Source organism: Alosa sapidissima, chromosome 23, assembly GCF_018492685.1.
Source record: "Alosa sapidissima isolate fAloSap1 chromosome 23, fAloSap1.pri, whole genome shotgun sequence".
NCBI classification, from domain to species: domain Eukaryota; kingdom Metazoa; phylum Chordata; class Actinopteri; order Clupeiformes; family Clupeidae; genus Alosa; species Alosa sapidissima.
The window spans coordinates 22474163-22488416 of record NC_055979.1 but is presented as its reverse complement, the minus strand read 5'-3'; the positions used below and the strand labels follow the sequence as shown (position 1 = coordinate 22488416).

Here is a 14254-nt window from a genome sequence, read left to right as displayed (position 1 = left end):
GAAAAGTGAAAAGTTCTAGCAGTACATCGGGTACAGAAACTAGGCACTAGGCACTAGGAACAAGTGGGCAGGAGCGGATATATATCCGACGCTGACGACACACACAGATAAGTCAGAGGTAAAGGTCCCGTACCATCGTTGCCAGGGTGCTTGAGCACGGAGACGGGCACCATGACGGTGGGAGGCGGGGAGTTGAGGGTGCCGGCGGCGCGGGCTTGCTGGAGCGGGGGGATGGTGGAGCAGTACTCAGACGGCACGTTGGGATTCGGGCTCGGCCCAGTCGGGCTCAGCATCCTCTCCAGGGCCCGAGCTAGACGCCAACGCACACACACACACACGTGTACACACACACATACATACGCGTACACACACACACACATCCGCGTACACTCACACATGAACGCACGCACGTACGCACACACACACACACGCCCACGCAGACACAAACAAACAGAACAGATGAGTTTCATACAGGGCCACTTGCTCCTCCATCTGCTGCCCCACATTTGGCTTTTGGCTCCTGAGGACCTGATGCCAACAGCACACAGAAACAAAACAACTCACTATCTAGTGTATGTATCTATCTAGCGTTTTTCACTATCTAGTCAAAAAATACCTGAGAAAAGATGAAAATCTCCAACTCGCAATAACCTGGATCTGTCGTTCATGTAATTTCCATGGATATAATTCCGGACCAGGCTCATGAGAGTCCTTCAAACTGGTCACGTGTTTATGACACGCTCACTTGGGAGGTGGAAAATAAGTCACCTCGAACATCTTCTTGTGATTGGCCAGTCACAGTGGCAGTAAATTCATGACATCACCCATGTTCCTCTTGGCAATGGAGCCAATGTGTGTCTCTCTCTGGTCGGTGGAATAAATAACTGGCCTTTCCAACTGCAGCAGTTCCCCTTTACTGCAGCCCTCGTCTGGCTATTTCCAGCTCACTGGTCTGTGGCAGTTTTGTGGGACAGGTGTCAATCAAAGTAAAACCAAAGAATATCTGTGACGACAGGGCCACACCCTGAAAACCTACGAGAACTGTGGGAAGATTCTATTTTGAACGAGATCATGCATTTTTTTTTTTACAAATAATTATAAACATGCAATTGAAATTCAACATGCTTTCCACCCCGACAGGAATTAATTATACTGGATGGATACTCCACAGCCAATCAGTGTATAGAGAGTGCAGTAGAAGATTATTTGCATGCTAGTTCCAAGTTCAAACAAATCATATTCAGTTATCAGTGAGACAGATCAGTGATGAAACTGCCCATAATCATAGTTGGCGACCATGTCTAGTTTGTGACCAGTTGGAGGATTAAAATCAAGTAACGCTTTACTTTGGCGTCGTAACTGTGTGACACAAACATGACACCTGTGACACCAATAAGGGGTGGGACAGAATATCGCTAAAACTCTACTATTTACTTCATACGTGTAGTACGCGTACTACATGTGTACTACCTACTTCATACGAAGTTTTAATTCAGTTATGAAATGTAGTGAACAAATATATGATTCCGGCTTTTTTGCCTTCTTCTTCATTTACACAGATATCATGATCACAGATTAATCTTTTGTATTGTTTTCAGTATTGCAGAATCGCTGTGTCGTGACATTATCATTATCGTGGGCAAAGTATCGTGACCGTATCGATTCGTGAGCTATTCTATGATCCCCAGCCCTAGACACAAACCTAACATCACCAGAAAAAGCTTCTATCGAGACCTTGCCTCTTTAATAACCCTGTTTCCACCTTTGCTTGACCCCAAACGTTACACGTTCCCATTATCCACGCATCTCATAGCTGTGACCTGATCAAAGTCACAGTTGCCAGCAGCAAACCCCTGGAGGCAGCCCATGGTGAGCCCATGGGGGTCTGTCTGCTGCTGTGTCACTGCTGGGCACAACCAGAGTCTGGGACTGAGACTCGACTCTCTTTACACCCCCAAGTCCCAACTCGCTCGCCTCGTCGTCCTGCTCCGGTGCCAACCTGAGCCAGCGCTGCTCCCGACCATCACAGAAGTGCTGAGTAAGGCTTGCTTTGCATTACATTGATTAAGCATCGCACAACGTCATCGACCTGATTACACTGGCAGCGGCTACCGATAGCTGCATGACACAGGGACTAGGCATGCAGTCTGCACACACAGACAAACACACACACACTCAGATGGTGAACAGTGTGAACATGACAGAGAAGTACTTCTGTTCTTTACAGACAGACAAACACAAAACACAAATACACACACATGCATGCGCACTCTCTCTCTCTCACACACACACACACAGTAAACTTGCTCTTAACCGATTAAGGTTACAAACGTTGCGAGAAAGGTCAAGCCTGTGACATTAAACGAGACGTGGCTCACGTCTCAGCAGAAGGTTAGCCAGCTCTCTCTTCATTCCTGCACGGCCCCTTCACTGTTTACCAAACAGGCAAAGAAAAAGGCACGTCAGCAGCAGCCACGTAAACAAACCTCCTTGAGACGTCCCGGGACACCAAGTTACACTCCGCGCATCTCTCGCCTCCCCCCGGCTAAACGGCTACGATTGAGGTGATGAGCCAGAAATTATGAAAAATTAATTTGCTGCGCAAACGTGTCTGCTAGCTTTCAGCACCTCAGACTAACCTCTCCCTCTCGTCTCTCTCTCTCCCTCACACACCCCCCTTCCTCTTCCTCGTCCTCTTCCCACAGCTTACCATGAGTGTGCCTCGCTCCGTGGCCAGGTGACTCTCACCTTGGAGCATCTACCCACGTTCGCTGCCTCGTCCTGGGACGGAGTGCCTTTGACCGGTGGCCCGCACCAATGATCTGAGCGGGGAGAGGGAGGGGGACGACATCACCCTGACAGAGCAGCTCCCTCAGTGAAGAAAAGAGAGAGGAGGTGCGGAGAGGACGAGAGAGAGAGAGAGAGATAGAGAGAGGGAGGGAGGTGACTCTCCACACAAGAGTCCCCACAGAGATCCGGTCTGCCTTGGAACTCGGCAGAGATGACGACAGCCTCTCCTCGCCCCGCTCTGTTCGCACCGTTTCAGTCAGACACACACACACACACACACACACACACACGTGCACGCACACACACACACACACACACACACGACGCCTGCGAGTATGAGCCAAGATGGACGAGCCCCGTCTGCCTGGCTGTCATTGGCTTGGAGTGGGAAGTGTGAGAGGTGGAACTCAGAGAGAGAAAGAGAGAGAGCACAGAGAGAGAAAGAGAGAGAGCACAGAGAGAGAAAGAGAGAGAGCAGAGAGAGAGCGAGAGAGAGAGAGAGCAGAGAGAGAGAAAGAGAGAGCAGAGAGAGAGCACAGAGAGAGAGAGAGAGCACAGAGAGAGAGAGGGAGAAGCTGAGAGGAAGTGAGAGAAGAGCAGAGAAGACAACAGACAAGAGGAGTGAAAGAACAAGAAAGAGAGGGGAAAGAATGAAGAGTGAAGAATGGAGTAAAAAGAGGCTGCAAAACAGAAGCAGAAAGAGAAAATGGACGAGTGTGAGGATGGGAGACAGAGAGGAGGAATGGCAGAGAGAACGAGAGGAAGTGAAAGAAAGACAAAGAACAAACCAGAAGAGCCAGCAGTGGAGCAGAGAGGCTGAGGGAACAACATCATGAGAGGGGAAGGAGAGAGGAGCACAGCATCTGAGCCCATCCCTAAGACAGCAAGCATCACGCACACTGCACCAGGTGGGCCTCGTCCAAACACACACACACACACACACACACACACACACACACACACACACAGAGTGTCAAGGACACATACCAGTGCCCTGCCTCCACCTCACAATCTCAGCTTCTCTCTTTCTTCTCTCTCCCTCTCTCTCTCCCCCTCTCTCCCTCCCTCCCTCCCTCTCTCTCTGCAGCTCATATCAGGCCTGTCCTTGTGATTAACAGCCTGCCGCCTCACAGCCCTGCCCCTCACACCTCTCTCCTGACCACGCTATAAAACAAACACAAACACACACACAAAATCCTACATACACACACACACACACACACACATTCACACCTCACCTAACTCATGACGGAGTCATCCGTTCAATCACATTTCTGAGAAACGCTGCAAAAGCCAGACCCATTTTTACTTGACTTCACCTTCATCCTTGTCTCCACTGGAGTCTTCCTCTCCCAGAGGAATCGATGCTTGTCCTCGCTGCTTGCTGGCCTTTGGGCGAGCTGTCCTGATTTCAAGCTAGTGGACAGTTGGTGCATGTAGACCACAGGATTAACATACTTGAGAGATTTTGTTTGCTGTGGAGTTTGTCGTTTGCCGTTTTTGAGTGGATTGAGAGCCTCCCTAGATTACCAGCCTCTCTCTCCAAATGAAACCAGTGGGGATTTGTTCCAGGCCGGCCACTTTTTCCTTCATGAAAACAGCCTCAGGCCAAATACACACTGCACAGATTTTTCTGGGTTTGGAACGGCTTAAAAGACAACGGTCAAGGACATTATGACACAAAATTAAAGTGCGTCTATAGGCTTGATGACCCACTTCCAATGAAAGTTGGGTGATGATGTCATCATATAGTCGACCCAGTTGCAATAGTGCACTCAACATGCTAGTCTAATGTCTGAGTGTATGGTGGAAGTACAGTATCTGATGACATCTGACGTAAGCCTCAGATCATTCTGCAGAAGCCCCTGCACCTTTTTAGATATTACTACTAAGACATACAGTACATATCCTATTTCTGAGGTCACACATGCCAAAGATGATACAGTCCACAAATTATACCTGTTAAGTGCTTTGCATAAAGAAGGTAAAACGTTGCGAGTCACAACTCATTTACAGATGCAGTGCATCAAGTCACTGTCAACTGTTTCATTTCAATAAAAGATCCTGATAAATCAGGTCTATATAACTGCCACGAAACATCAGAGGTAACTCCAATCCGTGGTTTTACTTCTGCATTTAGAAGCCACACCGTCCATTCAGAGGGAAAACATGCTTATGCTCACTACTATAAGACCTCCCTTTTGTCACTATTTTAAAACATGGTATATTAACTGACACATTTATCACCACCAGCTGTGAATCATTTTCGATTCCCATGTCCCCCTTAAAAACATCTCAAGTCTCTTGACTCACAAAGCTCTGCTGAGCCGAGCCGAGCCGAGCCGAGCCGAGCACAGCCAAGATGACAACAAGCATGCAAATGTATTAGCATTTCCATCACAGCGTTACAGCAAGTTACATAACGGGGCTTTCAATCAATTGCAGGTTAATTTTTTCCCCTCCAGCTTTTAACTAAATGATTGTATTGATTCTCCTCTGACCTCACATGCAACAAATCCACACTATGCTCTGCTGTAACAGACAGGCGCTGGCACAGTGCATTGGCATACACACACACACACACACACACACACACAAACAACCAACCAAAAAAACAACCCCACAGACAGGTTACCTACATTCCATTACACTTCCTCCATCCACTCGAGCGCAGCAATTTATTCTATGGATATGACAGCACTTCATATGCAGCAGCATAATGGCCTCCTGGCCTCTAACCTTGGGAAGAGACTGTCTAATCTCAAGCCTGATCTTCCCCTTGCTCTCATCCCCCTCTGGGATGATTCAGTGCACACGCTCATGACTTTAGCCATCAATAAAACGATTCTCTGACATTAAGCGACGACATTTGCGATTACATCACTGCCCATTTTGCTCTGTGTCTTGAGGTGAGTCTATTGAGGGCGGAGTCAAAACATGCAATAGAATTTAGGGCTGCACGAGTTGGGGAAAATATCTAAATGCGATTTCTGACAGATATTGCGATATCGATTTGATTTGATTTGCGAAATCATTTTTGAAAATCAAGCTTCAGTTCAATATTCCAAATTTCACTTTAAGTTGGGCCACTTCTGATTGGTGAGCATGCCTAGTGCATGAGAATACATCAGTTAGGTAAACTTTGTTTTATTGTAGCCTTTGCGATTAGCTAATTGCATTAATTTTGATATAAATAAATAAATAAATAAATAAATAAATAATCAATCAATCAATCAATCAATCAACCAATCAATTAATTAATTGTGCAGCCCTAATTGTATTCAGGCAGACAAACCCTGCAGGTTGCTGTTTACGTTTGAACAGCAGGCGTATTGGTTGTGGAAGGAGCCAATAGCATCCTTGGCTGGCTTTCATGCCACTACGATTCAGGATCTGAAGTTGGGGCAACCCCCCCTAGTGCAGTCTACATACACACATCTCCCTGTGTCACGTCTCAGCAGACAACATGGACGCTCACACACAGACACATAAACAAACCGACATAAATAGACACTCACCTCTCTGTATGGAGTCATAGCAGACCACACACACTCTCGCCTCCTTGTCCAAATACTTGAGACGGCATTTCCTGCTGCAGCAGACGGCGCAGTACACCTGCGGAACGGGGAAGCACAAAACAACGCCAGCAATTAACTAGCATCATATCGGAATTCAAATGGATCTTTATTAACATGCTGCCTTCAATTCCAAACACGGCATTAACCGTGAGACAGCCCGAGCCTGCCAGTTTAAATCCCCGCACTTAAATTTCAGAGCCGTTTATAATTGGTTTTTTAACGGCTTTAAATAACAGCTTTGGAGCCCGGTAAGGACCATGGCAGCTAAAATAAGGAGCTGCTGAGTCAGTCCCTTTTTCCTGGACATGCTCATCGCTAAATTTAGCTGGGCTGAGGAGCGGGACCCAGGAGTGGCGTTATGTAACGTGTGTGCATGTGTGTGTGTGTGCGTGTGTGTGTGTGTGTGTGTGTGTGTGCGTGCGTGCGTGCGTGCGTGCATGTGTGTGTGTGTGTGTGCATGTGTGTGTGTGTGTGTGTGTGTGCGCGTGTGTGTGTGCGTGTGTGAGACACACAGCTCTGTTGGGGGCCGTGGCCTGTGTTCTCCTCCAGCCCCCACAGAGATGGAGATCAACACGCTACCCGCCCGCTGCCGACGGGACAAAGAGCTTACGTCAAGGCCGGGAGTGTGCCTTCCCCAATTCCCACTGGGAGGCCTGACTCACATAATATACAGCAAAAAATAAACAAACAGGCATACACGCACACACGCACGCACGCGCGCGCACACACCAACAAAAGTGTATATCTGCAACCTGACTCTATACACAAACAAACACACATACCGCAACAAGGATATTGCCTCTACTGTCTTTACACCGAATAAGGAAGATAGTCTCATGACTAAGTAGTGAGATACAAAATATTGTTAAAGCAGAAGTTCTGGCTTGGTGATTAAGCAAAATGGAGAAAAGTCTTGACCCTTTTAGCCAAAGACTAGGCTACTTCATAGATTGTCAGTAGTAAACTTAATTACTTGATTTAATTATTGGAGGCGATGGACTTCAGGACTTACTTTTCCACAAGCTCGACAGTGATGCCGCCGCTTAGTGAAGGTGAACTTCTGGCCGCAGTTCATGCATGTGGGTGCTTCCGAATCAGGAACCCAGGAGGGCTGTCTTGACCCAAGCCCGTCTTCCGCCGACTGCCCTGCCTGGTCAGGAGACGCTGCCCCCTCTCCAGACGTCCTCCCAGGGTACGGGGGAGGTTCTGACAGTTCGTCATAGTCTAGACTGGACTCGAAACGCTCCTCGCTGGGAAAGGGAGAACCGGGGACCTCGTGCTGCGGACTAGGGGTCTCTGCGCCAGGTGGGGTGTGGATGCTGTTTTCTTTGGGTTCGTCCGGAGTGGAGGCTTCCTGGACTTCTCCTTGGCTCTGCCTCGTCGGTGGTGACCTTGGGCCCTGGCCAGGGAGGGTTTTCGGCCGGGCACCCCCGAAGTATGACTGCGGGGTGGAGTTGCACATGGTGTTGGGGACACACGCAGCAGGTGACATACCTGGAGTACCAGGTGCGCCGTCTTGAGACGGGGTGGATGCATTTGAACCTTCACTCTCCTCCACACAGGCTAGAGACTGCTCGCTCTCTGGAGAGGCAAAGCTATCGGCAGGGCAACTCCGAAGCTCCCCTTCCAGCAAAGTGTCCACATCCATGTCGCCATTTAACTCAGAGAATCCATCGTCGACTGATTTATCTGAGGAGATCTCCGAATGGGATGGGTTCACCTGGGCATTCAGAAAGGCGTCCAGTTCCTCGTCGGTCACCATGGCGACTTGTTCACTCTCGGGGAGGTAATTGTTGGCAAAGCCAAACTCAGACTGGTAGCCGTAGCCATCGTCGGAGCGTGGTGACTGGCTGCTCTCAGGCAGACTCCCACAGCCCATCTCCTCATATGGAGACAGTCTTCCGCCAGGTACCTCACCTGTAGCAGGTGAACTAACGTGAACAGGTGAGACCACATCGGAAACCGAGGTAGGAGACATCATTTCAGCCACTTTTTCGGCAGCCGTCTCTAAGCTAACGGGGTCCTCCACACTTACACACTCCTCTGGCTGGGCGGGAGCACTTGCCTGAATTTCCTGAACAGGTGGCTGAACAGGCAGCTGCTCAGGTTCAGCTTCAGAGGAAGAGGCCTCAGCTTTGTCCTCAACTTGGTGGGCCTCAACCTCTGAGGCCTCTCTAGAGGTCACCAGGGAGCCACACATGGACACGGCCAAGGGCAGACAGGACATGGACGTCTCCACCTCAGCAGGGGAGCTCTCCAACTCCTTTGGACAACTATCGCCTGACTGCTGTGTGTCTGCTGAAGCAGCGTTGTCCTCCATAGCAGCATTAACTCCATCGCCAACAGAGCTTACCTCTTCCCCTTCCTCCTTACTGTGATTTACAGGTTGGGTTACCATGTCTCCTTCAACAGGTGGCTCGATTTGTTCCTTCAAGCAGTGTGTGCCATCAAGTAATGTATGGCTGTGTAGCACTTCCACGCCATCAAAACGTAATGGCTCAGGGTTCCTGTTGGTCAGGAGGCTCTCGTTGGGGTCACTTAACCTCTCCACAGCTGCAGGGAGGATCACATCCAGCAGACTGAGTGAGTTCGCAGAGTCCGATCCCTGCTGAGGCCTTTCAGAGAGCGAGTTCATTCCCGACCCATGAGCTCCTCTGATGGGTAAGGCCACAACTGGACTGCTGAAGTCCACCAACAGCTCCTCCTCCAGCTGCTTCTCGGCCTCCTCCGGCTCTCTGAAGGCATCGTGGCTGTTCGCTGTAGCAGAGCTGGTGTCGTTGACCAGATCGCACACAGGTTTCAAGGCCCTGTCTGGGCATGGAGGCGCTAGGCTCTTGTTCGCCCGGTTGTCGACCGAGGAAAGCAGATCTACCCCAGTCAGGGGTTGTTCTTTCGCCTCATGGTCTCTTTGGTTTTTGTTTGCGCTGGAGGAGGTGGTTGCTGGGCAGTAGTGGAGGGCGTTGACATCTGGCAGAGAGTTGGAAACTGTGGAGGGTGCAGGCACGAAACACTGAGAGGCACCTGGATAAGGAGGTGGCGGTGGGCGTTCAGATGGTGGAGTTGGCTTGCAGTCTAGTTCTTCTGAAGAAAGAAAAACATTAAGTGAGATCGAGTACAAAGGTTAGCTTTTCTCAAGGCCCACTGTGGATGTCCCCATTTCATCTTTTACCTATTACACTTTTAGAAACATAACCCTCTAGATTGAACAAAATATTGAATATTTACCATCTACACAGCATTCACAACCAATAATCATATCAGGGAACACAAGGTTATTCCTAACCTATCCTCTGATGAAGGGCTAACGCCCAAAACGTTACATTAAATATTTGGAACTATTGGTGTAGCGGACTTTCTTATCTCTTTGAATTACCCTTTTCTTTCAGCACCCATTTTTAGAATTGGGATGTGTGTGCTTTTTTATATTCCTAAAATACTGAATACATTCTAAATAGTGTACTGCAAGTGTGCACAACTATCTCTATCAAAGTGCACCTATGCTGCTACACATAAAACATTTGCAGAATGATAGCGTTACTGAGTGGACATACAAAGATATAGCAGTAGGCACAGAGGACAAGTAGTTGAACAACATTTTCCCTCACCTGTGTTTAATTCAAAGTCATCCAGCAGCTTATCAAGATCACACACAGCAGCCTTGAAAAAGCTATCCATCCTGGGGGTATGTGACAATCCACTCACCCCTTACATTCCTGTGGAGTAGAAATGGGGATATCATTTACTCAGTATCATCACATTCAGAATGGGATTTAGGCTAGAAGCTCTGATAGCCCTGCCTACTTCCATCACACTGGACACAATCAACATTGTAATAGATCTAGAAACGAAACCAAGTATATATTTTCATAATGCTGCATCATGCCTACAAAGACAATCAATCATCTACTGCAGCACAGCTACAAATGGCCTGTGTCCTCCACACACTTTAAGCACTAACACTCTAATCAGGCCTAAGCGCTCCAGCACAGGCATGTCACTCCAGGGTAGAGGGAAAAGTTGGCAGCTACAGTTGAGAGTGGGTTGCAAACAGCCAGATTTCCATCTTTGTTAAAATGGACAAAGTGTCGAGCACTTGGGACAAAAGGGACAGATAGGCTATCATTTAACAGAGGCGGTATATTTCCATTAAGGTTCACACAACTCTGTCATTGTCTAACTGAGAAACAACGTAGTGGCATATTAACTTTTGATGACCATTGGTGATATAACGTTACAGGTAACATTAATATTGTTCACTGCAGTGACGCATGAAAAAGTGACCAAATCAATTTGGCTGATATTCACAGGAAACATGGTTGGTCGCCTTCGCTCTCCTAGTCTTCTGGCAAATATCCCATCAATATTATCAGATTTTCAATACAGCTGGATAGGTTTACTTGTGACATACATACATACATCCAAACCAGCAATGAATCTTACATCAATGAACTTAAACTGTTACAGGACTGCTAGTCGAATGGCACTTATCTTAGCTAGCTATCCCTACCACAGCTAGCCTGCTAACGTTAACTTATGTACATAACTTGACAACAAATCTTCAAATCATTTGTCAAACACATGTTGTTTTGCTCGTAGACAACATTTTGGGACCACAGATAAGCCATGACATGTTTATTTATTGATATTAGCTTTATTAACTAGTAGCTGTATGCGCCAAATTGAAATGGCATAGCACCTTCATGGCTAAGAAGCTAGACTGTAGCCAAATGTTTAGGTGAACTTATTAGCTAACTATAGCTTAGCTGGATATTGACCTAGAATGTCTGTTTGCTAAGAAGACGTTAACGTTAGCACATAATTTTCATAAAGCAACGGCAACATATTTATTTTGCAGTGACTAATAATACCGTTCGCTATTTAAAGAATGTATTATGTCAACTTCAACAACTTACCTGGCTAGTTAACACATATGACATAATTTTGCATCCTGCTCAATGTTTGGGATCTAACTTTAATAGCTAACATGCTAACTATCTCAATAATTAGCTAGCTAGCCAGAGGACACCATTAGGTCTTTAGCATGGAAAAATGAATCTTCAGTATAATTAGCTTGGCTGGCTAGCCAGTTAGCCAATCCTCGTCTTGACCAACTTGACATGCTAACGTGCGCTAATGTTAGCAAACTGTCTAAACATTAACACAAGCAACAAATGTGTTTCGCTACCGAAAAAAGCTTCATAGCTCTGCTGTCATCCGTTGCAATGTCGTCTGGATCTTCAGATCCTCGCAGATATATTTCAGAGGATGTCAATGATATCGTTTATTTCCATACAACTTCAAAGTCACATAAACACCTACTGCTTTCCTCCGACGACCATTTTAGCCAGCTAGCTACTAGATGAATATGCGTGTACCGGTGTGTATTCCGAACGATAGGGTCCTTAAAGACATAGTGCTGTCTTTTTGCGACAGTCAGAAAATATGAAAAAACTGCTTAACAAGAGAGTTAAGAGTTATCTCAATCACTTGTTTTCCATATTTAGAATGGCAAGGCAATGTTCTTTTACCGCTGTAGCTGCGCAAATAATTTTTTCAAGGAAAATGGCAATATAGCAGTAGTGCATTGCCCACTACCATCTCTGACAATCAATGTAGGCCTATGCATTAACATGCAAAAGGCCTTTGACTTTATCAAATATAGTTTGACAGCTCACTATTCTTCATGCCTTCATTGTTAATCATCCAGCAGAGAGAGAGAGACATTGAAAAGACCATTTATTAGTGCATTTTATTGCAGTGCAAACGGAAGTTGGCTTGTTTTATTTACTTCACAGGGGAGGAGCTTGGGGAGGCAATAGCCTACCTGCCCTGCCTCCAGTAGCAGTTGGAGCAAAAACTGTAGGCCTACTGTACAGTTAGTTGTCTGTGGTAGGTGCCACTCACCTACTCTCTCATGCCACTTGCCCACTGTCCTGTGCCTCTCGCTACTATGTTGTGCCACTTCTTACTTTGTACCACTTGCCTACTGTCCCACGCCTCTGTCCCGTGCCACTTGCCTGTCCTGCGCCACTGTCCCATATGCCACTCAACTATTGTCCTGCACCATTGTCACATGCCACTTGCCAACTATTCCTAGTCTGGAAAATTCAGACCCTGATAATCTAGAAAGATTAAGGGTCTGGCCACGAACAATGTAATGGCCCACCTCGAGGGGCGGCACCAAGCATGCATTTGAAAATCTGCACACAATTGGATAAAACTAGACCAATGTTTACTCTGAATGATTCCGGACTGCGACGCAATTGGATAACACTAAGATCAATGTTTCCAACGACGCAGCGCTGTCGTCATCAGTTTAGCTCGCCTCTGGCCCGCCTATATCAGATATGATTTGATTGGTTCCATGGGATGCAAGGGGAAAAAGTAACGTGTATCATTGCTCATTGCCAGAGTGTCTCACAGTTACATTGTGCTCTTGCGAGAACTCTTTCCAGGGTAAACTATTCCATGGGTTAGGGTTAGATTTGGAATCATTTGTAAGTTGCACAAAAAGGTAGCGTGCGCCACCAACAACAGTAGTTTTTGCTCCTACTGCCTCTCATTGACCCTGATGTCTCTTTGAACTAATGGCTTTCTGTATGGAAGGTTTTGTTTTCTGCAGGGTGTAATTTTGCTTGCACTCAATCTAACATCTAATCCAGGCTACTAAAAATGTATTCAGTGTTTCCCCTACCTCTATACTCCTATTTGCTCAGGGAGGCATCTCATGATGTTTGTGAGCTTTACAAAATAACTTAATAATAACTTAATTTACAACTAATAAAATGTCTAGAGAAAAGTAAAATTTTCTTGCATCCTTCCCCAGACCTGTGTCTTCACACAACCTTTCACACAACCCTGTCTCGCAGGTCTACGGACAATTCTCTTGACCTTGTGACTTGGTTTTCACTCTGACATACCATCAACTGTGAGACCTTATATAAAGAGATGTGTGCCGTTCATAATAATGTCCAGTGAATAATTTAGGCACAGGTGGACTCCAATCTCAAGAACCATTGATCGAAGTAGGATGCACCAGAGCTCAATTACAAGCGTCATAACAAAGGGTGGGAATTAGGCCTATATAAAATGGAATATTTCAGTCTTATTTTCATAAATTTACAAAACACTCCAAACACATGTTTATTTTGTTGTTAGATTGTGTGTAGATTGATGAGAAGAAAAAGTGAAGCTACTTTCATGCACTGTATTTACTTAATAATTACCATGTTAATAAACTTAAACATTGTAAGGTCTTATTTGGTGTTCTGATGATGGTGGTCAAGATTGGAGAGAGTGAGCACCTATCACAGCCTTTTAATCTTGAAAGAGGTACACGCCAAGGCTGCCATCTGTCGCCAGCTCTTTTTGCCCTTTGTATTGAGCCATTTGCGCAAATGATTAGAGACAATACAAACATATCCGGAATTAATGCACGAGAACAAGAGCACAAGATCTCATTATATGCGGAAGATGTGCTCCTGTACTTATCAAATCCAGCAGGTTCTATACCTGCTTTAATGGACAATGTCAAAACATTTGGAAACTACTCAGGCTATAACATTAATGTCAATAAAACTGAGGCAAAGGATATCAACAGGCGAATTTCAAAAACAATTAAAGGCAATAGTGATTTTCATTGGCCAAGCAAATATTAAATACCTTGGCATTGTAATAACACCTACGCTGGATAAATTACACAGTGCTAATTATGACAAAATAATTAATAAAATTAGACAGGATTTAGCCCGCTGGTCTTCTCTTCTCTTGTCCCTGCTGGGACGAATAGAATCTATCCGTATGAATGTTCTTCCAAGGTTACTGTACCCATTTCAGATGCTCCGCATTCCCATACTTAAACCAGTATTCTGTATGTTGGACCGTTT

At 46.2% G+C, this 14254-nt stretch overlaps 1 protein-coding gene across 5 annotated transcripts in view; it reads right to left on the bottom strand.

The window, feature by feature from the left end:
* Positions 1 to 11966, bottom strand: part of zfyve16 (zinc finger, FYVE domain containing 16) — a 28977-nt gene extending 17011 nt beyond the window's left edge. The window contains exons 1-5 of one of the 5 annotated variants that reach the window (XR_006026758.1): positions 11554 to 11966; positions 9974 to 10081; positions 7381 to 9449; positions 6309 to 6405; positions 134 to 310 (exon numbers count right to left, since the gene is read on the bottom strand). Coding sequence is in view for 4 of the 5 variants with exons in the window: in XM_042080470.1 (XP_041936404.1) it covers positions 134 to 310; positions 6309 to 6405; positions 7381 to 9449; positions 9974 to 10043 (2413 nt within the window). In the remaining variant the exon portion in view is untranslated. Of the gene's footprint in view, positions 1 to 133; positions 311 to 6308; positions 6406 to 7380; positions 9450 to 9973; positions 10082 to 11281; positions 11477 to 11553 lie in introns of those variants that run through there. The other 4 variants (XM_042080473.1, XM_042080470.1, XM_042080471.1 and 1 more) reach the window with 4 other exon arrangements.
* Between the last annotated feature and the right edge of the window lie 2288 nt (positions 11967 to 14254).